The 14,044-nt window shown below is 42.3% G+C and overlaps 1 protein-coding gene across 2 annotated transcripts in view; it reads left to right on the forward strand.

Annotated features, from left to right (window-relative positions):
• The first annotated feature begins 421 nt into the window (after nucleotides 1-421).
• anapc1 (anaphase promoting complex subunit 1) overlaps nucleotides 422-14,044 on the forward strand; it is a 64,188-nt gene continuing 50,565 nt past the window's right edge. The window contains exons 1-14 of one of the 2 annotated variants that reach the window (XM_079513358.1): nucleotides 422-607; nucleotides 2,381-2,620; nucleotides 3,638-3,802; nucleotides 4,976-5,018; nucleotides 5,308-5,408; nucleotides 6,360-6,448; nucleotides 6,742-6,815; nucleotides 6,963-7,108; nucleotides 7,509-7,648; nucleotides 8,447-8,593; nucleotides 8,707-8,925; nucleotides 9,690-9,785; nucleotides 10,503-10,593; nucleotides 13,333-13,398. In XM_079513358.1, the coding sequence (XP_079369484.1) occupies nucleotides 2,405-2,620; nucleotides 3,638-3,802; nucleotides 4,976-5,018; nucleotides 5,308-5,408; nucleotides 6,360-6,448; nucleotides 6,742-6,815; nucleotides 6,963-7,108; nucleotides 7,509-7,648; nucleotides 8,447-8,593; nucleotides 8,707-8,925; nucleotides 9,690-9,785; nucleotides 10,503-10,593; nucleotides 13,333-13,398 (1,593 nt within the window). In that variant the 5' untranslated portion in view covers nucleotides 422-607; nucleotides 2,381-2,404. Of the gene's footprint in view, nucleotides 734-2,380; nucleotides 2,621-3,637; nucleotides 3,803-4,975; nucleotides 5,019-5,307; nucleotides 5,409-6,359; nucleotides 6,449-6,741; nucleotides 6,816-6,962; nucleotides 7,109-7,508; nucleotides 7,649-8,446; nucleotides 8,594-8,706; nucleotides 8,926-9,689; nucleotides 9,786-10,502; nucleotides 10,594-13,332; nucleotides 13,399-14,044 lie in introns of both variants that reach the window. The other variant, XM_079513359.1, reaches the window with a different exon arrangement.

Raw genomic sequence — 14,044 nt, forward strand, 5'->3', positions numbered from 1 at the left:
ACACACACTCCCTGGATGCCAACGATGAACCTCTGCCCCAGATTTTCCAGAACGGCACCACCAGGAGGCCGACTTTTGAAAAACATTTTTTTTATATTACTCCTCCAAACGTTGATCAAAATAACAATTCTTCTACATTCTCTAACTGTGTAGACTTCTTGTAAATTAAGTAATGCAGATGTTTAACAATAATCCAACTCTTGAGAGCGTAAAATATAATTTTACACCCTCAAGAGTTAAAGATATGTGTCCATTTTGTTTGATTAATACCAACTCTCCATCATTCAGTTGGGGACCACCTGGAAGTTACCCTCGGTCCCTCGCCTCAAGGACCACTGGTGGTCCCCGGACCACTGGTTGAGAGCCACCGTTCTAGCCCTTCGTCCTGTCTCGTGATTGGTTGACACAAAGAGGAAGAGACTCTCGGGACAGCAAAGATGTCCGCGCACATTTGAAATCCTGATGCTACTACATTTCACAATTCTGAACTTCACTTGATACGAGTTGTTTTTATGCTGTTGTTGTTGACTACGCGGCGCTCAAGCAAGATTGACACAAAGAGACAACTATAGTCCGCGACAAGAGCCTGACTATTCCTTATGATCAGGTTAGGTGTCTCCCAGTCCCTGCATAAAATGCAACACTCGGCTAGCATTAGCTGATATGCTAACACTAGACAGCTAGCATGCCATATAAGGGAGCTGTTAGTGCTGCTAACATAACTGCATGACAGGTTAGTTAAGTTAACTACTAGCCATGGTTCACATGACGCTGTCATGATCATGACAGTCATGTTTCAGGACTAGTTAACTACCGGTAATACTAGCAATACCGATACCCCCTAAAATGTAAATAGACGCTTGGTATCTTACTGAGCAAAAACGGCTACTGCATATAATGTGCAACATTCAGTCAAGTGATCGCATAATGTGCACACATGTACGGTAAATTAATATAACAAACTAAATTGTACAACGAAATTTGCTTTTATGTTCAACGGTTGTTTATTATCACTGTGTTCTTTGTCATGTGTTTCTATATTAGACAGTCAGATTTCATATCAGGGAGCTTTTGGAATGAGCTGTCCTCTTTGACAGTGGACAGGATTCTTGCTCTCTACCCAATCCCTCACTTTATAAATCGGTTACTCTTAATACTCTTAAAGATGCACCTCTAATTTTTAGAGAATTGTTAACTTATGGTAACAGGATTTGTGGGTGCCAAGGAAGAGTGGGCAGTAGGCACCTCTGTTAAATTGGCTATTTTTCCCAAAATGTAAAAAAACACATTATTTAGAAAATGTTAGTATATGTGATTAAAACATGCTTAAACATTTGACAATTAAAAGGTATAATATAGTAAGGGCATTTTATCAGGTATTTGACCAATCTGGGAACTAAATCGTTACCAAGAAATGTCTTCACCAATGTGTTTCTAAAGGTTGTGTGGCTAAATTAGGCCATATCCACTTGACCAAATGTGCTGACCTCATCACGTTTGTGAGGCTGTTTTCCTCCCAAGGAGTGTTTTTTGTGCAAAACTAATGCTTGGAATGGATTCAGAATCATGAAAAACCCCTAGTTTCATATGTCACATGCTACTTAAAGAATGATGAAATTTGGACTTTTTTGCCTTATATAGGATGTTAAGGGTATGGTCACACATTATGCTAATAACTCAATTTCCCACAGGAGTTGAATTTCAAACTTTTAGTATATTTTATTAGACACCTTTAGAAACACATTGATGAAGACATTTCTTGGTAACGATTTAGTTCCCAGATTTTCATAGATTTCTCTTACTAATACAAAATGCTACAAAACCTGTATATCCAGTCATTTTGGGGCATAAACCAGTTGAAGGATAACATTAAGTCTGATAATGATGTACCTTGCATGTTCACACCATGTAAACTTGACATTACTTAATCCATTGAGACCTGGAACGCATCCATGTCACGTTAGCGTTTAACCACATTAACCATTAACCCATTTTGGGGCGGGAACCCGTTTTGGTGTTTTAAACATTGTTATAATTTAGCTATTGAAAAATAGCAGATCTACAAGCTCATTGCGCGCCACCGAGTGGCGCGCTATGAACTTGTAGGTCTGCTATTTTTGAAAAATCGTTAAAATGTGCCTCAAATCTTTCCGAAAATTGTCATGATTTAGAAAACTTTTTTTTTTTAAATTTCGACGTCAGGTCTGAATGGGTTAAGACTACCAAATAAAATGCATAATTACATTTCTTGGACAAAATAGCAAAATTTACATTGAGGTGTCCAGTTGTCCCTAATGCCCACATATTTTGCATCCTTTTATACTGTTATTAGCCTATTTATTGATTACTCTCTCTCTCTCTCTCCCTGCCTCCCCTCCAGAAATAATGCTGATATCTGGAACTCATGTCGGACGTCCTGTGTGAAGAGAGAGCCACGATGATCGCCGCAGGGGAATTGCAGTCGTTTGTCCCGTTTGGACGTGAGCACTGCAGGAACCATCCCAACGCCATCAACCTGCAGCTCCGCCAGCTGCAACCCGCCTCTGAGCTCTGGGCCTCGGACGGAGCCGCTGGCCTAGTGGGGTCCCTCCAGGAAGTTACCTTGCAGGAGATAGAGAGGGTAAAAGGGGGTAGGGGGGGGGTCTGCTGCTGGCAGCTGTGGCAAAGATAATTTCACCTCTTAAGTATTATCTTGTATTATGTTAAAGGTGGTCGGAAAAAGCTGTTTGCTGCTCACAGAGGGCCGATTAAACACTGATTTAAACTCTGTTAAAGCTCTTACTTCCTAGAAACAAGGTTAATAGAATCAGGTTGTAGCCGTGCTACAGACAGTTAAGGTGGTTGCACACTGGACGCGTGGTTCGCGTGGTTCCACACTGGACGGAAAACCGATGGGAGAAACGCCGCTAAAAATCCGAAAAATGTGTGCAGGGACCTTTAGAACTCAGTTTAAGTTGATGGTAAAATTGGAGCTGTATAGTAGGTGAGTGAGTTCATAGTTCACACTGAGGAAAGTGTGTATATGTATACTGTCTGTAGTGTTACTACTGGCTCTGGCTGTAGCGCTTGGTGGGAATTTTGCAGAAAGAAAAAGTGGAAGAGCCAGTCAGCGCTCAGGGCCCTGTGATTGGCTCCAACACGTTTTGGTTGGTTTCTTTCTGCTAAACGCACACTCGCCCAACCAGTGGTTGGAACCAGACCGGTCTGCAGAAGACTGTGATTGTAATGGTTTACCAGGCTGGTATTGTGTGTGCACTAGACATGCGCAAAAAAGAGCCATTTCTCTCTCTCTCTTCCTGAAACACTCGATTTAAGCCAAAAGCAGGCAATTAGCTACCATATAAACATATTCAACCTTACTGCAATCAGGATCAATGGTATTTGATCCCTTTTTCAAATTTAGTTTCAACACAATTCCAGCACTGTGTGCTTCATCATTTTCTATCACACCATTAGATCTTTATGTCCAGTGCATAGATGGTAAACCATCCCGGTCTTCTGCAGAGCGGTCTGGCCCACCAATCGCTGGGTGGGCGTTTTGCAGAAACCAAAAAGTGGAAGAGCCACTCTTCGGCGTCTGTGTCAATTTCCAAACATGGAACGCTGTAATACGGGAGCGTTCTCTGTCTATTTAAAGGAAAGCTGGCAGCTGAGGAAGGGCTGCGTGGGATCTGGACAGGAGAATGCTGGGTTTGAGGAGGAGCTTTACACGGCAGGAAACATGGTGATCTGGAGCCAAGGCAGCCGCGCCCAGGCATCCAGTGTCTATAAGGCATTCACTGTGGACAGCCCAGTGCAACAGGTAGGCATCCAGTGTCTATAAGGCATTCACTGTGGACAGCCCATTGCAACAGGTAGGCATCCAGTGTCTATAAGGCATTCACTGTGGACAGCCCAGTGCAACAGGTAGGCATCCAGTGTCTATAAGGCATTCACTGTGGACAGCCCATTGCAACAGGTAGGCATCCAGTGTCTATAAGGCATTCACTGTGGACAGCCCAGTGCAACAGGTAGGCATCCAGTGTCTATAAGGCATTCACTGTGGACAGCCCAGTGCAACAGGTAGGCAGCGGGGCCGTGCAATTATTCTGTATGTGACGGTTCCCAAACAGTGGGAGTACATTTCTAAAGATAAATAATACATTAATTAACCCATTTTGACCTGAGATCAGATTCTAAAAATGTCTTCTACATCCTGACAGTTTTCTGAAAAAGCTATGTTTCTATGTCAGTGGTTCTTCGATTTTTCAAAAATAGCAGACCTACAAGCTCGTAGCGCGCCACTCGGTGGCGCGCTATGAGCTTGTAGATCTGCTATTTTTCAATAGCTAAAGCATAACATAATGCTAACACCAAAAGGGGTTCCCGCCCAAAATGGGTTAAATTATGATTCTGATTTCTTTTTAATTAAATTAAATCTCCCCCAAAAATTAAAGAAATTATGTGAATGTAAAAACGTAACAATTAGTGAAAATAGCAGATCTACCAGAGTGACGTGTTGAGAGCTTGTAGAATTTTCACTAGTTTTGGTGCCGGGAAGACAACAAATTTCTCTTTCTCGAGCTAAGAGGTTTGGGAACAAGTGCTGTATATCATCATGTATCCCGATTTTATAATTGACAATCATGGAATACCGTCATGTCTGCAGTAGTGAGAGATTTGATTGTATTTAGGATGGCTGGTTGCTGCTGCATTGTGCAGTGGTTTGTAGCTGTAGGGGAGTTTAATACTATTATTAGAGCAATGTGATAGTTGTACTGAGTAAAATGGACCATTGACTCAGTAAAATGGACGGGAAGATGGACTTCTCAGAGACGATGATGGCCCTTTTGGAAAAAACTCATGCTGGCATCTCCGCACCTGCTGCCTAAAATAAAAATGTGAAATATGTTTATTTTATAGTATAGGAATGGGTAAACATCTTATAAAGTTAAAGAGAATGGCTCCAACATTATCTCTCCACTTCTCTCTGCAGGCTCTTTGGTGTAACTTTGCAGTTCCACAGTCGAAGAAAGATGGTAAGTGGTTTCTTAGTTCAATGAGTACATTGTGGATGAGAGATTTCATCATAAGCAAGCACTGTTCCAAATTCCAATGCTCAAAACGACAAACAAAAATAAAGTTACTAAAAGTAAAAGATGGATTAGTTCTACTATTTCTATTGTCAAAAATGTGTAATACATACATTTCTTGTACTAGAGTTTGTTACATTAAAACAAATATCTGTAAACTGTCAAAGCATTGATTCCAGAGTTTTACGTGTAGTTGGTTGTTTCCAGTCTCTGACTGATTTGTGATGTGTTGCAGTGGATGAGGACATCGAGCAGACGGTGTGTATTGTTCAAACCAACTGTGTCAACGTTCACAGTGTCACCGGGAAAGATTTCACCTCACCACTACCTTTCCAGGTGAGACACAGTAAATAACCTGCTACACCATAAAAATCCACATTTTTCAACAACCCTTAAGCTCAAATTCCATCCCATAGTTGTCATTCATAGTTTAAGTGAACTGTTGGAACGTTGCTGCATCGGTGAACATTTTGATGATGGTCACAGGATCAGAGCCTCAGCAATTTGCGCTTGATAACTGCTGCACCTTAGACACCTTAGCTTAGAATAAAATTATCAATTTCCCCAAATACAAAAAAGAACCAATCTACATTTCTGCACAATTATACAGTATGTATAAAATAAAAACAAAGAAAATCGTTAATCGATAAGTAAAAAAACGATAGTTGCAACTTGCAGCCCTTGTGTTGTATGTGTATTTTTATTTTACATGACATGTGCAGTGTGAGTCAGCCATACTGACGATATTCCCCAGGTGTGGCATGTTGTCAGGATAAATGACTGGTGGAATGAATAGTCTCGCACAAACCTGAGTGCGACATAAAGCGTGTGTTTGGGTGATTTGTTTTTGGTGGGTTCTGTCAACTCTGTGCATAACTGGCTTCACATCTGGTCCACATTTTCAGATGGCCACAAAGTCTGTATCTAATATTTATACTATCTTGGCAATCGATATATGTCAAACTGTTTTTGACATACTATATATATCTTGCATACCTGTCTTTAATTTTGGGCGGGAACCCCTTTTGGTGTTAGCATTATGTTATGCTTTAGCTATTGAAAAATAGCAGATCTACAAGCTCATAGCGCGCCACCGAGTGGCGCGCTACGAGCTTGTAGGTCTGCTATTTTTGAAAAATCGAAGAACGACATAGCTTTTTCAGAAAACTGTCAGGATGTAGAAGACATTTTTAGAATCTGATCTCAGGTCAAAATGGGTTAAAATAAATTAAGATGAACTAAATTAATGAAACAAACATCATCTTCTGTTCTCTCTCTGTCTCTCAGGTCTCCAATCTGTGGTCGACCAAATATGGACTGCTGCTCGAACGCAAAATTACTGCGACTGATGCACCTGCATCACTTAGCCTTCCGGGGTTGATACACACACTCTTTCTCTTACACACATATACTCAAACACACATCTACACAGTAATATGGACAGTCATGCATGGTATGCTAAACTCACATAGTGAAGCACTGTAAAAAGTGACCAAATAGACAGACACAAATGCTAGTGTTTTTACATTACAGAAATAAATACTTCACTTCCAACATATTATTAGTATTATTATTATGATGATGACAATTTTTCTATGGTTTTGCAATCATACCAGAAGAAAAAATGTAAATAGAATAATCTAAAACTAAACTATCTTTCTGTCTGTAGGGAACCTCTACCTACAGTGTTCAGTATGTTGCATCCTCTGGATGAAATCAAACCAGTGGTGTGTAAGCCAGCAGGTGAGACACCCCAATGTATTATAATCTATGTGTCTAGGCTTTGTTTGTACATCTTTTAGGCTGTATGTGTGGACATACATTATGTGTTTAATACTGTTCATGTGTCTGCCTGGGAGGTGTTGATGGCGGTACATCTCTGTGTTTCAGTTGTTAATGAAGGCAGTCGTGTTCAGTACGTGTCAGACAGCACCATGAAGATCATATTCAGCTGCTGTCAACCCTCCTTAGTTGTGTCCTACGACACCATACAGGGAACCCACTCTGTCTGGGCGCTCCGAAAAGTCACGGCTGATGTAAGCTCTATATACACATGCACTTACGCACAGGCACACATAATGAATAAGTATATGGATGCAGTAACACTTGGATTATATGATTATTGTAATTACTTATAGAGATGGTGAATATTTAAGTAGGGGGTAGGAGTAAATAAGTCTTTACTTCTTCCTACTCCTTTTTGAACTTCAGGTGGAAGATCAATGATCACATTGTTGTCATAATTTTCTTATTTCATTCAAAAAAGAAATATACATGCATTGTGGTTCTTTTTTATTATTATTTTATTTTACTGTTTTACCTGAAGGTTCAAAATAAAGATAATCAAATCAAAAAATCAAATCAAATAAGTAGTTTCTCAATTGCAGTCTCGCAGTGGTCTAACCGTCCCCTTGCCTCCTTTCTCTCCTCCACCAGGAGCAGTCGGCAGTGCTGAGGCGTCCAGTGGAGCAACTCGGCACCCCAATGGGTCTGATGGCCCCGGGTTTCCTGACCTCCCACCTCCGCAACGTCTCCCGATTGGACTCCCCCGGGGGCTACAGTGGTCCCGCTGCAAGGTGAATAGGATTGTGCAGCCATACATGCCGGGCCTATGCAGGGCTGGATTATTACAGGCTCATTGGGCTTCAGCCTGGGTCACAATCCCTCCCATCAGTGCAAATCAACAACACAGTTTTGTTCTTTTCTTTTTCAATCCTGTGCCATGTGTGTATGTCGTGACTGCATACAGATGCTTGGTTGTAGCCCAGGGCACTACAAAGTCTTAATTAATATGGCCCTGCCCATGCCAGTCAATCCCAAAACAACTACTATCATCGGTTTGGATAGTTTGGTAGTAATTGGGTATTTCTCTGGATCGCCTAAGACGAAGATAGAGAAAGACATTGTGTGTGTGTGTGTGTGTGTGTGTGTGTGTGTGTGTGTGTGTGTGTGTGTGTGTGTGTGTGTGTGTGTGTGTGTGTGTGTGTGTGTGTGTGTGTGTGTGTGTGTGTGTGTGTGTGTGTGTGTGTGTGTGTGTGTGTGTGTGTGTGTGTGTGTGTGTGTGTGTGTGTGTGTGTGGTGAGAGCGCGAGAGAGAGAGAGACAGAGTGTGCTACAGTATTTGCAGACACTTCACCGGTACATTCGTGTTATTGAACAAAACGGTATACTCATCTACTTCGTCAAATGTCAAATGACTAATTTGCCTGATTTTGCACATTTGAAAACCCTACATGGAAATGCTAAATGTTGGTGGAAATAGGATATATTGGAGTACCTTGCTCAAGGTCACATGGGCAGTAGCATTACTGCCTGATTCACTACAGCATGACGTCTGTTCCATTTCAACGTACCTTCCCTGTTCTCTGACCTTAGTGGACCTTCCTTGCCTTCTGGCATGGCTACCAGTTCTCCTCTCCACTTCAGCACTCTGCACGGACACCAGACCAGGATTGTCCCGTCATCGCCGGGGTACCACTCACGGGTGCACTCTCCGAGTATATCCAACATGGCTGCCCTCAGGTGAGTTTTAGTTTGATACATTCATACTATCAAACTAGGAAAACATTTTAGCAACTATAGTTCCTGGTAATCAGTTCTCTCACTCTTTTCCCCTTCTCTTGCGTCCCTTTTAGCCGCTCTCACTCCCCAGGCATGGCGACTCCATCCTTCTCTGGTGCAGCTCGTTTCAACACGTCGTTCCACAGCCCGTCCTCAAGGGGGCAGCACTGCAGTCTGTTGCCCTCTCCCAACAGCACCACCAACGAGCCTGAGATGCCAGAGATGGAGCCCATCATGCCAGACCTCTGCATGGAGCAGCTGTGGAGCGAGACCGCGGCTGCTGGTTCAATCAGGTAAACAAGAGCAGTGGTTCCCATAGTGGGGTAATACACCCCCAGGGGTCCTTGAGGGAGTTCCAGGGGTATGGTTGGTATGGGACATTGGGACAGGTTCATGCCCTAAAATCATGTAAGCACTACAATAAGCAACAGTGGGGGAAATGTGTGCAGAAAAGATTAGAATCAGGGAGATGGATGAATCAGGTGTGTGTGGACTGGTGGAGATCTGGCTGCAACCTGAACTCAGCCTGGTGCCCTCCAATGGTCTGTATTGTTTTCCTCAGGCTTGGCTTGTTGGGAGAGCTAATTTTGGTTCACGTGATAAACAATCACGTGGACAATTCTGTCCACCATGGCTTTTTTTTTTGGCTTTTCTGCCTTTATTGATAGTATCAAGTGAAGATAGATAGAGAAGGGGAGATACATGGAACAAAGGTCGTCATGAACGGGACTCGAACACGCAACACGCTGTTAGGCCAAAGCCTCTATGTGGCATGCGCCTGGACCACTTGGCCTGCGGGCGCACCGGCTTGCCAAAGCCTATGACCGCTCGACGACATGTCATAGTCAGCTCTCTTTGAGCGCTCACTGTCCTAGTGGCTCGCTCTAAAGGCTGCGGTCTGTCTGCATGTCTGCCTTGTCGTCAAGTAATTAGTCAAGTGGCACCCACAGTGGGCACGCCTCACTTCCCACGAGTGTGATTTTTGGTATGGACATTTTAAACGGCGTTTCAACAGTTATTTGACAGTAACGTATCTGTGCCTTGTATGTTTAATAAGGGAGATGAGCAGCCAGGCGTCTAAGGTTTTCCTGACCTCTGACCTCTGTGAGAACCACTACCTCTGCTTCCTGGTGGAGTCACACCAACAACTCAGGTCAACACACACACACACACACACACACACACACACACACACACACACACACACACACACACACACACTACACACAGAGATGAGGGGGTTTCAGGTCACTGAGAGATCATGACGGAAATCTCCTTCATGTGGCCTTTTTATTTTTTATTCAACGGATATTGATTGATTGATTGATTGATTGAAGAATTTATTAACAGTTTGCAGAATTACAGTACATTTCAAGCACAAACTCAATACAAAGGCTGTTAACTGTGAGTGGACGACCCAATTAAGCATTACACTTGTTTCCAATAGGGTCCACCATGTTCAAATCATCAAAACATTTAGAGACGTACAAATAGACACTTCTATAGACAGAACAGGAATTCATCATAAAGGAGGTAAAAAGGGAAAAGAAACATATACAGTGTAATATAACCAGAAATGAACCAGAAGTGAAAATTTCGCCTGCCGTCCGCCTCCACCTTATCAGACATAATATATACATTTATCTCGGATTCTTTTCCCAGATTGCGTTTTCGGTCAAAACAAGCTTTATTCAACGGCCCATGACTACGGAAACAAATGATCGCGGTTACAAAACGTTTGTTGGGTTGTTTTGGTACTTGGTTGTTTTGGCTTTCACTGAGAAACACTAGCGGTTTTGGAAGAATGAATTACTACTGGCCGTGAATGTTTTAATAACATGTTGACTTCTGGTTTTGGATGTTTCCTCAGATGTGTGAAGTTTATTGAGAGCAACGACACATCACAGCTCATATTCGTCTATGTGACGTCCATCCCTGCCAAGGACGCAGCACCTCTGCAGGTACATGACGCTTCTTCTGATGCACCAGAATCACTGGTGGACAGAGTATATACTCAAGTAAATACTCAAGTATTCTAAAAGCATACATGGGCAACTGGCGGCCCGGGGCCCCCACCATCGGTTAATATCAGAATACTCTATGTTCAATGTATTTGTATTTATTTTATAAAGTCAACATATCTATAGCCTCGGAAACCCAGACGTTTTTATTTCCAGGGAGAAAAAAAAAGTCTGGGTCCGAGTTCACTTCAATTCGGCATAGAGTAGCGCAAACGTCGATCACTCTCTGCTGATTTCTGATGGCCTGCACCTTTGTTAAATTGACACACACACGCACACCCGTACACACACACACTCACACTCCTCTCTCTCTCTCTGTCGCTCTAATTAATTAGTCTCATGTCCAGCAGCTGCGCTCAGTTTCTGCCGCCAGGAGCTGCCTATGCCATAGAAAGCATAGGTGAGTTCCAGGCTAACATATCTATAACTAAATGCATTTGAAATTAAATAAAAGGTTACTTTTCAAGATTCCAATTAAAAAATATTCAGGATTTCAATTTAAATAGCAAAAATATTTTTGCTACGACAGTAATATACAATGTGGCCCTCTGGAGTGAGTGTGGAAATAGTGGCCCTCCATTGTCAAAGTTGCCCACCTCTGTTCTAAAGTACAAATTACAAAGTACATTTAGAAAAGTACGATATTTCTATTTCAGCTGTATCACAGTGAAAGAAGAAAAGAATGTTATAATATTAAGAGTAATATGACAGTTATTTAAAAAGTTTACAAAGTATATTACAGAAATGTAAAAGAGAAAAAAAGAAAGCCACAAAGGTAGAATATTTACTTGCACGGACACCAGAGCAGGGTTGTGCCGTTGTCACTGGGATGCATGTTACATATGTACCAAATAGTGCTATAATCCACTTTAATCCAGCAGCGTAGAATTCTGTAATTTACAATTACAATGTACTTATTTAGTAGACGCTCTTTATCCAGAGCGAGTTACAATAAGCAGGGTAAGCACAGACACATACATCAAATGCAGACAGACATTGTAGTGCTCAGTACCTACTGTAGCACCAGTCTAAACCCCAGGAACAATATAATATCAAAAATAAGAATCTGTACATGAAATTTAGAAACCAGTTAACACAGACTTCTTTCAAAATAACAGCTCGGGGTGCCGCGCAGATATGGCCGCTTTTACTCTGTAAGCCCCCCCCCTTCCGTTCCGGACAAAAACCGGGAGAACTATTTTTGCTTGCTTACCTCGCTATCATTACGATAAAGTAATTCATATTTGAACGAGAGGCATGTTGAAGTCAGAAATGAAGAGCTTAGTATATCCATCTGGTCAAAACCACGGAGAGCTCCCTAGATTAGGAGATACGAGGCATTCTTTCTGAGCCGTATACCAAGGACTGTCTAAAGAGGACGAGACGCGAAGACCGTACGGGCGACGCCATGTTGCTTATGGAAGGAAAGAAACATGCGCAGTTGAGACCAAGGAAGCTGAACGCGGAAGTGTTGGCTGCATGAGCCCATTGCGCATGTTTCTTTCCTTCCATGGAGCACCATAAGCAACATGGCGCCGCCCGTACGGTCTTCGCGTCTCATCCTCTTTAGACAGTCCTTGCCGTATACAGGGAAGTGAACAACAACGTGCATGCGCGAAGAGCAAGGAGTATGGTGCAGAAGGAGAGGCCAACTCCAAAAAAAAAGAAAGAAAATCTGAATATTTTTCTCTCGTTTGATATCAATGAAAATGCGTGTACACACGTCCTAGCAATCTGTTGGTCGGATTAGTTATGCCGTTTCTACACGTCGTACGGTCTAAATGGGTTAACAACGAACCTAGCATCTGTCTAAATCAGGGGTTCTCAACCCGTGGGTCGCGACCCCTCGGGGGGTCGCCAAATTATTTTAGAGGGTCCCCAAATTATTTTCAAAAAAAAAAATATATATATATTTTCACGATTTTTCAAAAATAGCAGACCTACAAGCTCGTAGCGCGCCACTCGGTGGCGCGCTATGAGCTTGTAGATCTGCTATTTTTCAATAGCTAAATTATAACAATGCTTAAAACACCAAAAGGGGTTCCCGCCCAAAATGGTTTAAGGTTATTGTAGCAGTCAATTTATATTGGGGGTCGGGAGGGGGCGGGGCGGGGGTCCCGAGACATTGCCAAAGCATTTCCGGGGGTCCCCGGCCAAAAACGTTGAGAACCCCTGGTCTAAATAACATCTAAACATCTAAATTACATTTTAACTTTTGAATAAGTCGTTGTCAAGAATAGGTCCACCGGCTACAGATTATGGCGGAAAATTAGGGGTAAATATGCAGTTCTAACTGCAATGGGGAGTTTGTTCCACAGTTTGGAAGCCAAGAGGGAGAAGAGTCTGGGTCTCTGGGATGTGTGGAGCGCTGTCCCAGATGTTTTAGGCAAGGTTCAGAGAGCTTCCCTGTGTTAGCTGATCTGAGTGAGTGGGATGGGTTATTATAGCTAGGGTTGTATCAGGCTTTGAAGGTACTGTATGCGTGGGCCATGCCATTGTTTGTTTTGTTGGCCAGCATCAGTGTTTTGTACTCTGTACTCTAATTCTGGATCATTTGGAGGGTACAATATCACCTATTGTTATATTCCTTACAATATGAAATGTAATGTTACACTTCACTGCTTGCTAGTCTCTTGATTCTTGTATGTGTGATATTAAAACAATGTTTCTGCTCTGCAGGACATAGATGCCATGTTGGTTCTGGAGGCCAATGGAAGTCTGGTTCTTTACACAGGAGTCAACAGGGTAAAGAACAAACTCTCTCTCTCTCTCTTTCTTTCTCTCTTCCTCTCTCTCTCTCTCTCTCTCTCTCTCTCTCTCTCTCTCTCTGTCAATGCTGTCAGTCTGGGCTATTTTGGTTAACCCATTTTGGCGGGAACCCCTTTTGGTGTTTTAAAGCATTATGTTATACTTTAGCTATTGAAAAATAGCAGATCTACAAGCTCATAGTGCGGCACAACTTGTAGGTCCGCTATTTTTGAAAAATCGTGAAAATGTGCCTCAAATCTTTGAATATATATTATTACAGAGTGAACATTTTAACTCAAATCTTTGCTTCTGGGGAGGTCCCTGGAACAACATATTTTCAGATGGGGGGCAGAGGCCAATTACATATCATTTTTGACATGAAATACTGAGCACCACTGATACAGAAACATAAGGTTTTTCAGGAAACTGTCAGGATTTTTGAAGACATTTTTTAAATTTCGACGTCAGGCCTAAATGGGTTAAATAAATCTGGCAGTCAATGAGTTAAGATGGAGGTTGTTATCCTGACCACACTGTCACTTCCTCTCTGTAGGCTGCCTTATCATTATCTGTAATTAGGTCTGTGATGGTGGTGTTGTCCATAAAACCTTATAATGGAATCTGAGCTGTGCGCGGCCACACA

This window comes from Electrona antarctica (assembly GCF_951216825.1).
Source record: "Electrona antarctica genome assembly, chromosome: 10".
Classification (NCBI taxonomy): Eukaryota; Metazoa; Chordata; class Actinopteri; order Myctophiformes; family Myctophidae; genus Electrona; species Electrona antarctica.